Source organism: Scyliorhinus torazame, chromosome 3 (assembly GCF_047496885.1).
Source record: "Scyliorhinus torazame isolate Kashiwa2021f chromosome 3, sScyTor2.1, whole genome shotgun sequence".
NCBI classification, from domain to species: domain Eukaryota; kingdom Metazoa; phylum Chordata; class Chondrichthyes; order Carcharhiniformes; family Scyliorhinidae; genus Scyliorhinus; species Scyliorhinus torazame.
The window spans coordinates 201,232,927-201,248,609 of record NC_092709.1 but is presented as its reverse complement, the minus strand read 5'-3'; the positions used below and the strand labels follow the sequence as shown (position 1 = coordinate 201,248,609).

Genomic DNA, 15,683 nt, shown 5'->3' with positions numbered 1-15,683 from the left:
ATCCCAGGATCCTCAGACGTTCATCGTATGTTAGGCCTACCATTCCTGGGATCATCCGTGTGAATCTCCGCTGGACCCGCTCCAGTGCCAGTATGTCCTTCCTGAGGTGTGGGGCCCAAAATTGCTCACAGTATTCTAAATGGGGCCTAACTAATGCTTTATAAAGCTTCAGAAGTACATCCCTGCTTTTATATTCCAAGCCTCTTGAGATGAATGACAACATTGCATTTGCTTTCTTAATTACGGACTCAACCTGCAAGTTTACCTTTAGAGAATCCTGGACTAGGACTCCCAAGTCCCTTTGCACTTCAGCATTATGAATTTTGTCACCGTTTAGAAAATAGTCCACGCCTCTATTCTTTTTTCCAAAGTGCAAGACCTCGCACTTGCCCACGTTGAATTTCATCAGCCATTTCTTGGACCACTCTCCTAAACTGTCTAAATCTTTCTGAAGCCTCCCCACCTCCTCCATACTACCTGCCCCTCCACCTATCTTCGTATCATCGGCAAACTTAGCCAGAATGCCCTCAGTCCCGTCATCTAGATCGTTAATATATAAAGAGAACAGCTGTGGCCCCAACACTGAACACTGCGGGACACCACTCGTCACCGGTTGCCATTCCAAAAAAGAACCTTTTATCCCAACTCTCTGCCTTCTGCCTGACAGCCAATCGTCAATCCATGTTAGTACCTTGCCTCGAATACTATGGGCCCTTATTTTACTCAGCAGTCTCCCGTGAGGCACCTTATCAAAGGCCTTTTGGAAGTCAAGATAGATAACATCCATTGGCTCTCCTTGGTCTAACCTATTTGTTATCTCTTCAAAGAACTCTTAACAGGTTTGTCAGGCACGACCTCCCCTTACTAAATCCATGCTGACTTGTCCTAATCCGACCCTGCACTTCCAAGAATTTAGAAATCTCATCCTTAACAATGGATTCTAGAATCTTGCCAACAACCGAGGTTAGGCTAATTGGCCTATAATTTTCCATCTTTTTCCTTGTTCCCTTCTTGAACAGGGGGGTTACAACAGCGATTTTCCAATCCTCTGGTACTTTCCCTGACTCCAGTGACTGTTGAAACATCATCACCAACGCCTCCACTATTTCTTCAGCTATCTCCTTTAGAACTCTAGGATGTAGCCCATCTGGGCCCGGAGATTTATCAATTTTTAGACCTCTTAGTTTCTCTAGCACTTTCTCCTTTGTGATGGCTACCATATTCAACTCTGTCCCCTGACTCTCCGGAATTGTTGGGATATTACTCATGTCTTCTACTGTGAAGACTGACGCAAAGTACTTATTCAGTTCCTCAGCTATTTCCTTGTCTCCCATCACAAAATTACCAGCGTCATTTTGGAGCGGCCCTATGTCAACTTTTGCCTCCCGTTTGTTTTTAATGTATTTAAAGAAACTTTTACTATCATTCCTAATGTTACTGGCTAGCCTACCTTCAAATTTCATCCTCTCTTTCCTTATCTCTCTCTTTGTTATCCTCTGTTTGTTTTTGTAGCCTTCCCAATCTTCTGACCTCCCACTACTCTTTGCCACATTATAGGCTTTCTCTTTTGCTTTGATGCATTCCCTAACTTCCTTTGTCAGCCATGGCTGCCTAACCCCCCTCTGATAACCTTTCTTTTCTTTGGGATGAACCTCTGTACTGTGTCCTCAATTACTCCCAGAAACTCCTGCCATTGCTGTTCTACTGTCTTTCCCACTAGGCTCTGCTCCCAGTCGATTTTCGTCAGTTCCTCCCTCATGCCCCTGTAGTTACCTTTATTTATCTGTAACACCTTTACATCTGATTCTACCTTCTTTCTTTCAAATTGGAGATTGAATTCGACCATATTATGATCACTGCCTCCTAAGTGCTCCCTTACTTTAAGGTCTTTAATCAAATCTGGCTCATTACATAACACCAAGTCCAGAATGGCCTGTTCCCTCGTGGGCTCCATCACAAGCTGTTCCAAAAAGCCCTCCTGTAAACATTCAATGAAGTCCCTTTCCTTCGGTCCACTGGCAGTATTATTTACCCAGTCCACCTGCATATTAAAGTCCCCCATGATCACTGTGACCTTGCCTTTCTGACATGCACTTTCTATTTTGTGGTGCATCTTGTGCCCCTGGTCCTGACCACTGTTAGGAGGCCTGCACATAACTCCCATTATGGTTTTTTTGCCTTTGTGGTTCCTCAACTCTATCCACACAGACTCCACATCATCTGACCCTATGTCATTTAGTGCTATTGATTTAATTTCATTCCTAATTAACAAGGCAACCCCGCCCACTCTGCCCACCTCTCTGTCTTTTCGATAGGTTGTGAATCCCTGGATGTTTAAATGCCAGTCCTGAACCCCCTGCAACCATGTCTCTGTGATGCCTACCACATCATACCTGCCAGTCACAATCTGGGCCACAAGCTCATCTACCTTGTTCCGTACACTGCGCGCATTTAAATATAGCACCTTTAATTCTCTATTGACCGTCCCTTTTTTTTTTCTTAGTGTGGTGACCTTGGTTTACTGAGCCTTTCCATACACTGTGTCATATTTTGTGGGATGGGGACTATTGTAACCTCTCCTGAGTTCTGTATTTTCGTGCTTTTTTGTATTCCTAAGCAGCTACGCTTCCCACTGATCACTTCACCTCTTGGTTCCTTGACTTTCCCTTCCCCCCCAATCTTTAGTTTAAAGTCCTATTGACCACCCTATTTACTCTTTTCGCCAGAACACTGGTCCCAGCTCAGTTCAGGTGGAGACCATCCCAACGGTATAGGTCCCCCCTGTCCCAAAACTGATGCCAGTGTCCCATGAAAAGGAACCCCTCATTCCCACACCACTCTTTCAGCCACGTGTTAACTTCCCTTATTCTTGCCTCCCGATGCCAATTTGCACGTGGCTCGGGCAGTAATCCGGAGATTATGACCCTTGAGGACCTGTTTTTTAATTTGAATCCTAGCTCTTTATAATCTCTAAACAGGTCCTCTTTCCTAGACTTGCCTATGTTGTTGGTACCGACATGGACCACAACAACTGGATCCTCCCCCTCCCTCTCCAGTATCCTTTCAAGCCGGTCAGAGATGTCCCGCACCCTAGCACCGGGCAGGCAACATACCATGCGGGACTCTTTATCCTGCTCACAAAGGATACTATCTATCCCCCTGATAATAGAATCCCCTACAACTACAACTTGCCTATTTACTCCCTCCCCTTGAATGGCCTGCTGAACCATGGTGCCTTGGTCAGCTGACTCATCCTTCCTGCAACCCTGTTCGCCATCCACACAGGGAGCAAGTGCCTCATACCTGTTGGACAGAGTCAAGGGCTGAGGCTCCTGAGTTCCTGACTGCTGGTTCCCTTTACCTGCCTGACTTGCAGTCACACCCTGCTGTCCCTGGCCACTGGCAGGATTTAAACTACTTACTCTGACAGGTGTGACTGCCTCCTGAAACATAGTGTCCAGGTAAGTCTCCCCCTCCCGGATGTGCCTCAGTGTTTGAAGCTCAGACTCCAGCTCATCAACTCTGAGCCGGAGCTCTTCGAGCAGCCAACACTTACTGCAGATGTGGTCGCTGCAGCTCGCAATGGGATCTGCCAGCTCCCACATCAAGCAGCTCAAGCACATCACCTGACCAGCCATCACTAATTAATTAATTAGTTTAATTTAAGTTTATGGTGGGGCCAGCTTCGGCCAATCAGACACTACCCTGCACTTTTAACTGAAAAACAGCACAATTAGATTAACCACTTACCTTTCCTGGTTACCTTACTGCACCAAACTAGCAAATTCTCAGTCTGTATCTCTCTCACTCCGGCTGTGTCTCCTTGACCTGCGCAATGCTAATAATATAATATAATAATGCTAATAATAATATAATATGGCACTTACCTCACAACAATGGGTCTTATTATTAGGTTAGAGGAGGAGGGCGGGTGGGAGACACTACACGTGTAGTGTCTCGGGTTTCCTCTCCACCAGAATTTATTGGTTGGGGGGGGTGGGGGGTCTTCCCAGAAGTCCGCGGGTCGAAAAAAATAAAACAGAAAAGAAGTGGGTTTTTTTTAAAGGAGAAACTTACCTCCCAGAAATCACTTGCGCACCGCTCCCGCTGAAATCGACTGGCCTGCTCCTGTGAAGGTAAGTGTTTTTAAAGGAGAAACTTACCTCCCAGAAATCACTTGCGCACCGCTCCCGCTGAAACCTGTAGGTCAGGTTGAGGGCCCGGGCGGTCTGGAGGAACTTTTCGAGGTTCGCGTCATGGTCCTGCTGATCATGGCCGCAGATAGTGACATTGTCCAAGTACGGGTATGTAGCCCGCAAGCCCTACTGGTCCACCATTTGGTCCATCGCCCTCTGGAAGACGGAGACCCCATTTGTGATGCCGAAGGGGACCCTGAGGAAGTGGAAGAGCCGGCCGGCTGCTTCAAAAGCAGTATAGGGGTGGTTCTTCGGTCGGATAGGGAGCTGGTAGTAGGCGGATTTGAGGTCGACAATGGAGAACACACGATATTGAGCGATCTGATTGACCATCTCTGCTATGCGGGGAAGGGGGTACGCATCGAGCTGCGTGAAGTAGTTTATGGTCTGGCTGTAGTCCACGACCATCCGTTTCTTTTCCCCGGACCGTACTACCTACCACCACTTGTGCTCTCGAGGGGCTGTTGCTAGCCTCGATGACCCCCTCTCCCAGTAAACGCTGGACCTCAGACTTGATAAAAGTCATATCTTGGGCAGTGTACCGCCGGCTCCTGGTGGCGACGGGCTTACAGTCGGGGTGAGGTTCGCGAATAGTGAGGGGGGTGTAACTTTCAGTGTTGCAAAGCTGCATACCGTGAGGGGGGCAAGGGTCCGCCGAACTTCAGGGAGGGTCAGGCTTCGGTGGCTGCACTGGAAATCCAGACCGAGCAGCAGGGGGGGCGCAGAGGTGAGGGAGGATATAGAGCTTGAAGCGAGCGTATTCGGCGCCCTGCATCGCGAGATCCGCAATACAATACCCCTTGATTTGGACCGAGTGGAACCCGGGGGCGAGGGCTATGGTTTGGGAAGCGGGATAGGTGCGCAAGAAGCAGCGCCTTATCATTTCTGGGTGGATAAAGTTCTCCGTACTCCCGGAGTCAAAGAGGCAGGGAGTGTCACGCCCGTTGATCTGGACCTGCATCATGGAATTCTGCAGGTGCTGTGGCCGCGATTGGTCGAGGGTGGTCGCTCCCAGTTGCGGGTAGTCCGAGTCCTCAGCCGAGTCGGATTCACAAAATGGCCACCGCCGTCGGTCACACGTGTCGGGTCTAGAAGATGGCGGCCGCCAAGATGGCCGCTCCCATGGCTTGCACGAGGCCGATGACGTGTCAGAAAGGGGCGTGTCTGGCCAGTGCGCAGCCGCCTTGCGGAGCCTGCAGGCCTGTGAGCTTGATTTTCAGGCCTGGTGATCTTTTTGTTTCTGGGCCTTGGGCCTGGCCAGGCAGACCCTCGCGAAATGCCCCTTCTTCCCACAGTCGCTGCAGATGGCAGAGCGGGCTGGGCAACGTGGATGTGGGTGCTGGCCCTGCCCACAGAAATAGCACGGTGTGCCCCCAGTCTGGGCGGGTCGCCGCGCGGCGCAGGCCCGTAGCATGGTCGAGTCTGGGGAAGTCCGAGGGGGGCTCGCAGGGTCCGCGGGGTACTTGCCTTGGTTGTGGCAGGCCACTTCCAGTGAGGTGGCGAGCGTTACCGTGTCCTAAAGGTCTTTTGCTCCATTTTCGAGGAATCGCTGCCTGATATAGGTGGAACGGATGCCGGACACGAACGCGTCTCGGATGTGCAGGTTCATGTGGACTTCCGCCGTTACGTCCTGATGATTACAGTTCCTGGCGAGCGCGGTAAGCTTTTCCACGTACTCGTCTAGCGTTTCCCCTGAGCGCTGCCGGCAGGTAGAGAGCAGGTGCCGTGCAAGTACCTCGTTTATGGGTTTGACAAAACACTTTCGCAGGATCTCGATTGCCTCGTCGTAAGTGGTCACTTTCTCGATCATGGCGGAGATTCTATGGCTCACCCGGACGTGGAGTAGGCGCAGCTTGTGAGGCCCTAGGACGGGAGTTTCCGAGGATTCCAGGTAGGCTTCGAAGCAGCGGAGCCAGTACTTAAAAATTTCTTTGGCCTCCGGTGTCCGTGCTTCCAGGTTGAGCTTTTCAGGTTGGAGACCGGCGTCCATCCTAACGTAATCTGCTTATTAAATTGTAGTACCCGCAATAACGACACGAGAGTGGGGAATGGTAAATGAAGGCTTTAATAAGCAGAGAACTCGTCAGTGACCGAGACGTGTGCTTACTGAGTGCCACCTACAGGGCATCACCTTATATACGGCTCCCTGATGGGCGGAGCCAGAGGCGGAGTCCCCCAGGGTTCCAAACCCAGTCTAAAGGGGCCTACATGGTGTTAAAGGTACAGTAACCATTCATCACATAAGGTATTTGTGATACTTGTGTGACTGACTTAGTGATGCAAATCCTCAGAATAAACCTGGGCAATTTTCAACACTAAATTATCAATCTCATTTAATAAGAATAGGGATGGATTAATTCATACTGGCACAGGAAGCAGTGCTGCTCTGAAATCTGCGGGCATTATGGGAACAGAACAGATAACACTGCTTTCACACTAATTATTGTCATTTCAAGCCCAAAATGCAAATTATATATTGTTACCTCCAATGGTAACCTCCACCTTGGTACACACCAAAATGTAGATATTTTAAAATGCGTGAATCAGTGTTTGCCTTGGTCCAGAGTGAACAACAGTATTTTGGCATTGACTGTAAATGGGCAGCATTCTAACTTAAACAGCACTAAATCTGTGAACAAATTGTTAAAAAAACAATTACACTCTCCACTGAAACTAGAGATGAAATGAAAATGAAAATCGCTTATTGTCACAAGTAGGCTTCAAATGAAGTTACTGTGAAAAGCCCCTAGTCGCCACATTCCGGCACCTGTTTGGGGAGGCTGGTACGGGAATTGAGCCGTGCTGCTGGCCTGCCTTGGTCTGCTTTAAAAGCCAGCTATTTAGCCCAGTGTGCTAAACCAGGTTATTAATTTTAAAATTTGATATTAAAATAGGAAAAATATACAGCTTTGAGGCTTTTCTTCATTTTGTTTTCAGATTTACATGTATGTTTCTCCTTGCCTAATGGTGAGTGTAATCCATATTTTATTTTAAACCACATACCTAAAACTACCATTGTTTGTTCTCTAGTAATGGCACCTCCAGGAACAAAGTTATAAGCTGTACACCACACAGTGCCAAGCATCTCCAGCACGTATACCAACATGGCCATGCTCAAGGCCTTCCCTGGATATCCTGAACTGATCAGGCGGTTAATCAAGTGAGGCCAAAGTGACATGGTATAAATGGCCAAGACAGTTCCTGCAGTAAATGCTCCTTCCCTCCGAAGGTAGAAGATACCAATTGCTGATGCCACTCCTGTAATAACAATAAAGAAACAATTAATATAATAGAAATTTGCTTGATATCCCCATTCTAAGCAAGCGCAAGAAACTCTTAACATTAGAAACATTAAAATCAAATGGCTGTTCCGGCTGATTTGACACACATTTTTCAAACTTGCACACCTGTGATAATCACTCGCAGCCAAACACCCCACTAGACAACCAATATGCAGGTGAAGCTTTTGAATTATTTCAGTTCTTACAAAATTTGTGGAAGCATTACAGATTGCTTGGGGGTGCTGTGGTTGAGTTGTTGAATTTGCAGGGAGGAGGAGGAGGACGAGGGCTCTCACAAAAGACCTTACCCATCACATGTTTAGGGAAAACCTATCTACCACCACCTCAGCCAGAAGCAATAACTGAGCCACCTGAGATTCACCAAAGATGTGGTCACAGAACTGTGCCGCCTCCTTCAATAAGGCCTGCAGCCTGGCTCCAGGAAGAGGACAGCATTGCCAGTGGTCATCAAGATTACCTTGGCTCTAAACTTCTACATGGCCTGATCTTTGCAGATGGAAGGAGATGACATAGTCAAGATATCCCAGTTCACTATTCATAGCTACAGCAGAGAAGTGATGGAGTCCCTGTATGCAAGAAGGGGTCACTGCTTTATTGCAAAGCAGAAAGGAGGATGAGCAGATACATGGTGTTGCCATGGTAGCAGGATTCCTCATGGCGCAGAGAGCCATTGACTGGATGCATATAACTCTGCTGGCCCAATATGTGAACATAGAGATAGAAACTGCAATGGGTTTCATTCCATTTTATGGTTTGTCATCAGCTGTCCCTCGATTCAAGAATGGTAACTACTCAGGGTCACACGTTTCTGCCATAGAACAAAGAACAAAGAAATGTACAGCACAGGAACAGGCCCTTCGGCCCTCCAAGCCCGTGCCGACCATGCTGCCCGACTAAACTACAATCTTCTACACTTCCTGGGTCCGCATCCTTCTATTCCCATCCTATTCATGTATTTGTCAAGATGCCCCTTAAATGTCCCTATCGTCCCTGCTTCCACCACCTCCTCCGGTAGCGAGTTCCAGGCTCCCACTACCCTCTGTGTAAAAAACTTGCCTCGTACATCTACTCTAAACCTTGCCCCTCTCACCTTAAACCTATGCCCCCTAGTAATTGACCACTCTACCCTGGGGAAAAGCCTCTGACTATCCACTCTGTCTATGCCCCTCATAATTTTGTATACCTCTATCAGGTCTCCCCTCAACCTCCTTCGTTCCAGTGAGAACAAACCGAGTTTATTCAACCGCTCCTCATAGCTAATGCCCTCCATACCAGGCAACATTCTGGTAAATCTCTTCTGCACCCTCTCTAAAGCCGCCACATCCTTCTGGTAGTGTGGCGACCAGAATTGAACACTATACTCCAAGTGTGGCCTAACTAAGGTTCTATACAGCTGCAACATAACTTGCCAATTCTTATACTCAATGCCCCGGCCAATGAAGGCAAGCATGCCGTATGCCTTCTTGACTACCTTCTCCACCTGTGTTGCCCCTTTCAATGACCTGTGGACCTGTACTCCTAGATCTCTTTGACTTTCAATACTCTTGAGGGTTCCACCATTCACTGTATATTCCCTACCTGCATTAGACCTTCCAAAATGCATTACCTCACATTTGTCCGGATTAAACTCCATCTGCCATCTCTCCGCCCAAGTCTCCAGACAATCTAAATCCTGCTGTATCCTCCGACAGTCCTCATCGCTATCCGCAATTCCACCAACCTTTGTGTCGTCTGCAAACTTACTAATCAGACCAGTTACATTTTCCTCCAAATCATTTATATATACTACAAAAAGCAAAGGTCCCAGCACTGATCCCTGTGGAACACCACTGGTCACAGCCCTCCAATTAGAAAAGCATCCCTCCATTGCTACTCTCTGCCTTCTATGGCCTAGCCAGTTCTGTATCCACCTTGCCAGCTCACCCCTGATCCCGTGTGACTTCACCTTTTGTACTAGTCTACCATGAGGGACCTTGTCAAAGGCCTTACTGAAGTCCATATAGACAACATCCACTGCCCTACCTGCGTCAATCATCTTAGTGACCTCCTCGGAAAACTCTATCAAGTTAGTGAGACACGACCTCCCCTTCACAAAACCGTGCTGCCTCTCACTAATACGTCCATTTGCTTCCAAATGGGAGTAGATCCTGTCTCGAAGAATTCTCTCCAGTAATTTCCCTACCACTGAAGTAAGGCTCACCGGCCTGTAGTTCCCGGGATTATCCTTGCTACCCTTCTTAAACAGAGGAACAACATTGGCTATTCTCCAGTCCACCGGGACATCCCCTGAAGACAGCGAGGATCCAAAGATTTCTGTCAAGGCCTCAGCAATTTCCTCTCCAGCCTCCTTCAGTATTCTGGGGTCGATCCCATCAGGCCCTGGGGACTTATCTACCTTAATATTTTTTAAGACACCCAACACCTCGTCTTTTTGGATCACAATGTGACCCAGGCTGTCTACACCCCCTTCTCCAGACTCAACATCTACCAATTCCTTCTCTTTGGTGAATACTGATGCAAAGTATTCATTTAGTTCCTCGCCCATTTCCTCTGGCTCCACACATAGATTCCCTTGCCTATCCTTCAGTGGGCCAACCCTTTCCCTGGCTACCCTCTTGCTTTTTATGTATGTGTAAAAAGCCTTGGGATTTTCCTTAACCCTATTTGCCAATGACTTTTCGTGACCCCTTCTAGCCCTCCTGACTCCTTGCTTAAGTTCCTTCCTACTTTCCTTATATTCCACGCAGGCTTCGTCTGTTCCCAGCCTTTTAGCCCTGACAAATGCCTCCTTTTTCTTTTTGACGAGGCCTACAATATCACTCGTCATCCAAGGTTCCCGAAAATTGCCGTATTTATCCTTCTTCCTCACAGGAACATGCCGGTCCTGTATTCCTTTCAACTGCCACTTGAAAGCCTCCCACATGTCAGATGTTGATTTGCCCTCAAACATCCGCCCCCAATCTATGTTCTTCAGTTCCCGCCTAATATTGTTATAATTAGCCTTCCCCCAATTTAGCACATTCATCCTCGGACCACTCTTATCCTTGTCCACCAGTACTTTAAAACTTACTGAATTGTGGTCGCTGTTACCGAAATGCTCCCCTACTGAAACATCTACCATCTGGCCGGGCTCATTCCCCAATGCCAGGTCCAGTACCGCCCCTTCCCTAGTTGGACTGTCTACATATTGTTTTAAGAAGCCCTCCTGGATGCTCCTTACAAACTCCGCCCCGTCTAAGCCCCTGGCACTAAGTGAGTCCCAGTCAATATTGGGGAAGTTGAAGTCTCTTTCACCACAACCCTGTTGTTTTTACTCTTTTCCAAAATCTGTCTACCTATCTGCTCCTCCATGGGTCTTCATATGACTAAACAGGCCGATCCCCAACCCACAGATCTTTGAGCACATTGGTAGGGAGTCTCATGAGGTCGTGTTATCCAGGTTGCAGGATTTGCATCCTTTCTTGTATGCCGAATTGAAAAGGCGGTCAATTCTATTTATGTGTTGTTAGTGTGTGTGTAATTATGCACAAACCATCATGTTAGTGAATTCCCACTATTTGAGCAGCAGCCAGAATGGTGTTATCCTGAGGCAGTTTGCTATTCCCAAAGAGTTCAGGTCACCACAAAGAACAGAGGGTGGCTGCTCGGGGACAAGGGATACCCCCTCGACACATGGCTGATGAGCCGCTTTGCCACAACCCATGCAAGGACAAGTGGTATGTGTAATGAAAGGAAGGATTCAATGAAGGGAGATCAAAATATGTTACTCCACAGAACTGGGACATTGGTCATTCTGCACCACTGATTTTTCATGAGTACCTGATTTTAATTCCACTCTCCTTATCAATCCCCAAACCCTTTAATCTGTTGATTTTTCAAGCTACTAATTGTCTTTGCAAATAATTTATGGACTGCTTCAACAATGGTTCAACATAGAAAAAACTAGGAGCAAGAGGAGACCATTTAGCTCTTTGAGCCTGCTCCACCATTCATTATGATCATGGCTGATCTTCCAAATGAGAGCCTGTTCCTGCTTCTCCCCCCATATCTTTTGATCCCATTTGCTCCAAGTGTTGTATCTAACTCCTTCTTTGTTTTGGCCTATTCCACAGGCCGACCACGCTCTGGGTGAAGACATTTCTCCTTGTCTCTGCCCTAAATGGTCTATACCATATCCTCAGACTATGACTCCTGGTTCTGGACACCCCATCATCGAGAACATCCTCCTGCATCTACCCTGTCTAGTCCTGCTAGAATTTTAAAGGTTTCGATGAGATCCCCCCTCGTTCTTCTGAGCTCCAGCGAATACAATCCTAACCGTCTCAATCTCTCCTTATACATCAGCCCCACCATCCCAGGAATCAGTCTGGTAAATCTTCATTGCACACCCTCTATAGCAAGAACATCCTTCCTCAGATAAGGAGACCAAAACTGCAAACAACATTCCAGGTGTGGTCTCACCAAGGCCCTGTACAAATGCAGCAAGACATCCCTGTTCCTGTGCTCGAATCCTCCCGTTATGAAAGCCAACATACCATTTGCCTTCTTAACGTCTGCTGCACTTGCATACTTACCTTCAGCGACTGGTGAACAAGGACACCCAGGTCTCATTGTACATTTCCCCGCTCAATTTATAGCTATTCAGATCAAAATTTGCCTTCCTGATTTTGCTACCAATGTGGATAACCTCACATTTATTCACTTTATACTGTGTCTGCCATTCATTTGCCCATTCCATCATTCAGCTTGTCTAAATCACACTGAAGTATCCCTGCATCCTTCTGACAGCTCACCGCCCCCCCCCAAACAGCTTTGTGTCATCTGCAAATTTGGATATATTGCATTGAGTTCCCTCATCTAAATCATTAAAAATATATTGTGAATAGCTGGGGTCCCAGTACCAGACCCATTAGTCACTTCCAACCATTTGGAAAAAGACCCGTTTATTCCAACTCTTCTATTCCTATCTGCCAACCAGTTTCTATCCATCTCGATACACTACCCCTAAACCCATGCGCTTTAATTTTACATGCTAATCTCTTAACTGGCATTTTGTCGAAAGCCTTCTGAAAGTCCAAATAAACCACATCTATTGACTCTCAGTCATCAATGCTACTGGTTATACATCCTCGAAAACTTCCAGTAGATTAGTCAAGTATGATTTCCCTTTCGTAAATCCACCCTGACTATCTGATTCTGCCACTGTTTACCAGTGCTCTGCTATTACATTTTATAAAATGGACTCTAGCATTTTCCCCACTACTGACAGCAGGGTGACTGGTCTACAATACCCTATTTTCTCTCCAGCTCCCTTTTTAAATAGTGGGGTTACATTAGCTACCCTCCAATCTTGAGGAACTGTTGCAGAGTCTATAGAATCTGGAAAGATGACCAGCAATGCACCCACTATTTCTAGGACCACTTCCTCAAGTACTCTGCAATGTAGATTATCCGACTCTGGGGATTTATCGGCCTTCAATCCCATCAATTTCCTTACTAATACTGATTTCTTTCTTTCAGTTCTTCCCTCTCACTAAACCCTGTGTTCCCCAATATTTCTGGTATATTATTTATGCCCTCCTTTGTGAAAACAGAACCACTGTTTGTATTTAATTGGTCAGCCATTTTTTTGTTCTCCATCATAAATTCCTCTGTTTCTGGAGTGTCACGGGGGCGCAGTGAGTTAGCACTGCAGCTTCACGGCGCCGAGGACCCAGATTCAATCCTTGTCCTGGATTACTGTCCGTGTGCAGTTTTCACATTCTCCCCGTGGCTGCGTGGGTCTCACCCCACAACCAAAAGATGTGCAGGGTAGGTGGATTGACCATGCTAAATTGCCCTTTAATTGGAAAAAAATGAAATGGGTACTCTATATTTATTTCAAAAAATAAAAAATAAAATAAATAAATTCCCCTGTTTCTGACTGTAAGGGACCTACATTTGTCTTCACCAATCTTTCTCTTCACATACCTATAGAAACTTTTACAGTCAGCTTTTATGTTCTCCGCAAGCTTACTCTCATACTCTCTTTTCCCCGTCTTAATCAATCTCTTGGTCCTCTTTCGCTGAATTCTAAACTTCTCCCAATCCTCAGATCTGAGGCTGGATTCTCCGCTTGGAAGACTAAGTGCTGACTTTCACAATGGAAAAATCGGTGTGAAGCCCTCAACGATTCTGGTACCGGTGAGGGGCTATCACCGGCGCGGCTGAAACTCCCGCGGATGACGCCAAACATGGCTGGAAAAGGGCCGGGTCCCGGGCCGCTCATGCGCACGGCTGACGACCTTCACCGGTCGTGCCGTACAACATGGCGCCGACATATGCAAACCCAACCTACCAACTGCGACCCCACAGCCCACTCCCTGGCCACCCCCCACCAGCCCCCCCTCCCGAGCAGAAGCCCCCCAGACCAGCGGCACGGATCCCGGCCGGGTGTGGCGACGCTGGACACAGTCCGCAGCCGGCATGCCGGGTTCCCATACGGTCAGGACCACACATGGCCCGCGCCGTCGGGAACACAGCCCATCGGGGGCGGAGCATAGCGGGTGGACCGTGCAAAGTCTCTGAGGTTGCGGACGTATACTGTGTGCCCTCGTCTTAAACTTTTAGTCTGAGTCCATTTGCTTCAGTGCCGCTGCTGAAAGTCTTGACTCCTTTCTATTTTCCCATTACTATCAGGGAATGCTAGGCGCAGGCAGGTTCTGAGCCTTCACCCCATCAACAGTTCAGCTGGTGTCACTCCAGTCATAATATGAGTCTGGTCCGGTAGCTGCACAAAAAGCACCTAAGCCTCGTCTCCACGGATCCCGTGGCCTGATTTCTCTTACTTCTCGTGACAGTCTGCACTGCTCGGTCAGCCATTTGAGGAAGGGTGGTATGGGGCTGTCACCCCATTTGTCTTCATGAAGCATGCAAACTCCTCACTAGTGAATGGGGTACCATTGTCCATGACTAATACCCCTGGGATGTCATGGGTACTGATAGTTTCTCGACGGTGGCCTTTAAAGTGGTGGACGATAGTCAATGGACGTCCAGCCACTTAGAATACGCGTCCTCTATCAGCAAAACATTGAGCCTTGAAATGGTCCGGCAAATTCTGCATGTAGGCGTATCCAAAGTAGGCCCAGCCATTCCCATGGGTGGAGGGGTACCGCTGGCAGGAACTTATAATGCTGAGCCAGTCGCTCAATCTCGCCATCCGGGTCTGGCCACCATAAGTAGCTGCTGGCTAACATTTTCATCTTTTACGCCTCCAAGTGTCCATTGTGTAGATCTTACAATATGGCCTGATCACAATGTGAACACCCCACAGGAGGACATGGTCCTCTATACTGAGGTCTTACTGCTTGGTCTCAAAAGCCTGCAGCTCTTTAGGCAGTTTCCTTTGCAGGCCTCTGTGTAAGATGGAATGGAGTACTGTTTACCAAGACTGGGGCTTTCTGTGTCCAATCGTGTATTTGTGCGGCGATCTGCGTGCTCGGGCGATACTCAAACTGTACTAATATGTCGCTAACAATAGGGCCCATATCTGTATACGGGCAGATGCTATTGGTAGAATCACCGTGTCCTCTTTGTACAATCCAAGCAATGGCTTGTGGTCTGCAATGATGGTAAACCGATGCCACAAGTACCAAGAGGCGTTTTGAGAGGTCTTATTGGGTCAACAGCCCTGATGACGATAATCGTCACTTCACCTTGCCGAAGTATTCTTAATGCGATGCTCTCCACGTCCATCTTTGTTATTTCTTCAGGAGCGCACGTAGTGGCGCAAGGACAATCACTAGGTTATGGATAAATTTCCCATAATATTTCACAAGTCCTAAGGGTGACCGCAATTCGGTCGCGTTCTCAGGCATGGAATCTTGTTTGGTTGCTCCCACCTTTTCCACTACTGGATGCACGCCGTCTCAGTCGACACGATACCCTAAATACATGACTTCTTTGGCATAGAAAACACATTTTACTCTCTTAAGGTGGACACCTGTGTCGGAAAACCGGTGGAGGGCTTCCTCAAAATTGTTCAGATGCTCCTTTCCGGTGGCTCCAGTGACCAGGACGTCGTCCAAGTAAACAGCCACTCATGGTTAACCTTGGAGGATGTTCTCCATGACTCTCTGGAAAATAGCGCAAGCTGATGACATTCCAAATGGCAATTTATATATTCGTAGAGGCATCTGTGGATATT

At 47.6% G+C, this 15,683-nt stretch overlaps 1 protein-coding gene across 3 annotated transcripts in view; it reads right to left on the bottom strand.

Moving 5' to 3' along the window:
• Positions 1–15,683, bottom strand: part of LOC140408893 (PGAP2-interacting protein-like) — a 210,139-nt gene that overhangs the window by 102,941 nt on the left and 91,515 nt on the right. For all 3 annotated transcript variants that reach the window (XM_072496741.1, XM_072496743.1, XM_072496742.1), the window contains exon 7: positions 7,200–7,454. In XM_072496741.1, coding sequence (XP_072352842.1) covers positions 7,200–7,454 — 255 coding nt within the window. The remainder of the gene's footprint in view (positions 1–7,199; positions 7,455–15,683) is intronic.